Source organism: Lactuca saligna, chromosome 9 (assembly GCF_052625555.1).
Source record: "Lactuca saligna cultivar CGN05327 chromosome 9, ASM5262555v1, whole genome shotgun sequence".
Classification (NCBI taxonomy): domain Eukaryota; kingdom Viridiplantae; phylum Streptophyta; class Magnoliopsida; order Asterales; family Asteraceae; genus Lactuca; species Lactuca saligna.
The window spans coordinates 97,258,748-97,261,791 of NC_136425.1; the positions used below are offsets into that span (position 1 = coordinate 97,258,748).

Below are 3,044 nucleotides of genomic sequence, written 5' to 3' on the forward strand. Positions count from 1 at the left end.
GATTATAGCCTATATCTTTCTAAGTTTACTGTAGTTTGATGCCATATATCATAACCTTGTTTTTTTCTCTTTTCGTAATAATTACGGACACATATACCAATCAACTTTTTCACACCTTGTCATTTTGGGCATTTTAAATATATCGATAAAATTTTTCTAACTGTAAAAAAAATATATATTAGTTTGTTGTGTTTTAACTAATTCAAACACTTTTAAACTTTATTTTTGTATTGGATAAACAAATAAAATTTTTAACAAAAAGATGAACTTATTAAACAAGCAATCCCAAACACCCCATAATTCAATCTTACATACATAAACTTTGTTATCTATTTAAATGTTGTGCACTCACGCACCAATAACACACCTGATTACATGCATCTTATTCTTCCCTAAGTTTAGCTCTGAAACTTGATATTTATTAGGCTAACAAAATGTATTTCATACCCCAAATACGGGAAACATTTATTGACAGATATTCACCAACAATACCTCATGGATCACTGATGGGCCAACATGTGTGAAGGAAAACCAAGTTCATTGGCACATGTTCTATCGAGAGTCAGAGACATCAACTGTTAGTAGCAATAAGCTGGTCGTGAAAATCTTTGTTATGAGCTAGTAATCTGTCGAGAGAGGGAATATTGTCCTTAATAACAGGTAAGTCAATAAGATATCTAAACCATGCATTCAACAAAGGTGTGTCCTTATCATCCAAAAGTTTAACGTCAACAATTTTCTCGACCATTTGAGCCCAGATGCCAAGCCAAGCAACTGTGATGTCCACAAAGCCTAATTTTTCGCCTCCAAAGAAGGGTTTATTCGGGTTCAAACTACTCTCAAGAGTCTTCAGATTCTCTCGAGTCTCCTTTGCAGCCTTATCTTTTAAGTCGCTTGTACTTGAAAACGTCTGAAAAATTGTTGGCACGCACTGGAAGGAAAAAAACAATTTTTTTTTCCATGAAATAAATCTTGAGGTGTTGCGTTTAAAGTAAGATAAAGCACTTTTAGGGGATTTTAAGGCTAATTTGACTACTTGACGCGTTATTAATATTACGACTTATCAAAGACATTCAGACTCTTCATTATGGTTTATGTTTTATGTATTTTGGTATTCTTAAAAAACAGCTTGGACATCTGGCTAAAATTTAGTCACTTGCATAAAAATAGTATTTGTGTTCTTCAATGATATTATGAACCCTTTGTCTCAAAAAAATAAAAATAAAAATGCTACAAGGCTTGTACTTCAATTTATGAAAGAAAAAAAAGGATACATGAGTTAGTCTTTCTTAAAAAAAAAAAAAAAAAAAAAAAACAATAAATTGTCCAAGAAAATATAATATTTCCGTTTTGGAAAATTTGTCTCTAAAATTTACAAGATGTTGGTAAAAATGATTGTCCCCCAAAAGAAACAATTAGTGGGTTGTGGTGTCATGATAAGACACCTGAAAGATATTATGAGGAAACTATTGAGTAATGTTCAACAAGCCCCTTTTGACATGGACTCTAAGAAATGAGGTACAACCTAATTTCGCAATAGAGGATTAATGGGTGCATGTGCAAGAAAGCTAACCATTGTTAGAAAGGTTCCTTTTCCAAAACTTATTTGTTTCGTAACAAAAATTAAGACTTTGGTGAAAATATAAAAAACAAAATTATTAGTAACATGCATGTTATACATTCTATACAGCTCATAATCGTCGGTTCGGGATAAACCTTCATGTTACTTACCTCTTGATATGATAAAATGTATAAATCAGTGTTTGGGAACAACAGGTAGTTTGTTTCCCTTTCCCAAAAATAATTTAACATGTTTAAAAATATGTAGTCATATTTCAATACAAACCAATATATGCATCAATTTACATATACTATATTTAACCCCTAAAGCATAGATGCATAGTTCGTAATAAAAAGTCATTTATAAATAAATAAATTGGTAATAAAATAAAACAATTGCTGTATAAAGAATTTGATCGAAATTATTTAATTTTTATTTACAATATTTAAAATTAACCTTTTAAAAGGTAATTAATATATGGTACAGTGTCCATAAAATTGTTGACAAACTCATTTTTTTCACAAAGTTTGTATAAGATATTAAGATCATTTTGCATGAAATAGAATTAAAATCACATAGTTAGATAGTGTTCTTATAAATTCATAAATACAATTATTAATTCCTTTTTGTATATATATTTTAGAGTTTACATAAGATATAAAAATTACAATTCAAAAAATCTATTCACTACCATCTTACCGAATGTACAAACTAAGAGCTGTAAGGGTATTACCAATTAATACATAATAATAAGTCACATATTTGGCGAGTCCACAGCCACAAACACTCAAAAAAGATAAAACTCCTTATTTAACCATGAGCATACCAAATACAAACTACTTCACAAATCTATGTTCTTCATAAAAGTTAGTTTTTAGATATAAAAGTTACCTTGTCATCTACAAATTTTGCCCAAAAACGAGATCTTGCCCTCTCAAAAGGATCTTCGGGAAGAAGTGGATGATTTTTCCATGTCTCATCTATGTATTCAAGGATCACAAGTGACTCCACGATTGGTTTACCATTGTGTACAAGAATTGGTATCTTTTTGTACACAGGGTTGTATTGCAAAAGCATTGGACTTTTATTTGGAAGATCTTCTTCAACATACTCATATTCAATCTCTTTTATGCTTAGTGCCCATTTCACACGTAGCGTGAAAGGGCTCCCCCAAAATCCCAATAGCTTCACTTTATCTCCTGCCATTTTAATAGTTTGTTCTTCTATTTTGGCCTAGCATTCACTCTTATAGCATTGTCACCTATGATCAATAATTCAATTTGATATTTGATTCCTTTTTTACCTTCAAGATGTGACATATATCTTATTTATGTGGTCAAGCATGATCTGATATTTAATTCATTTTCCTTTAAGGACGTGATGACTTGTTTGATTTGAATTATAAGTAGCATAGCTTTCAGTCTTTGTCCCCACTTAACCCATATATTTTAATTTTTGGATAATCAATCACTAAAATATTGAA

The 3,044-nt window shown here is 30.4% G+C and overlaps 1 protein-coding gene across 1 annotated transcript; it reads right to left on the minus strand.

Annotated features, from left to right (window-relative positions):
• Positions 1–268: 268 nt before the first annotated feature.
• Positions 269–2,823, minus strand: LOC145017794 (glutathione transferase GST 23-like). Its single transcript, XM_078975747.1, has 2 exons — positions 2,453–2,823; positions 269–931 (listed from the first exon to the last, which is right to left on the minus strand). The coding sequence occupies exons 1-2, from the start codon at positions 2,765–2,767 to the stop codon at positions 572–574; spliced, it is 675 nt and encodes a 224-aa protein (XP_078831873.1). The 5' UTR covers positions 2,768–2,823; the 3' UTR covers positions 269–571.
• Positions 2,824–3,044: the final 221 nt, after the last annotated feature.

Bases quoted from the DNA above. Each gene is read 5' to 3' on its own strand.
- LOC145017794 (XM_078975747.1), bottom strand. From the start codon at position 2,767: ATGGCAGGAGATAAAGTGAAGCTATTGGGATTTTGGGGGAGCCCTTTC. The intron at 932-2,452 runs GTAACTTTTATA...TTTTCCTTCCAG, and splicing joins CAAAATTTGTAGATGACAAG to TGCGTGCCAACAATTTTTCA.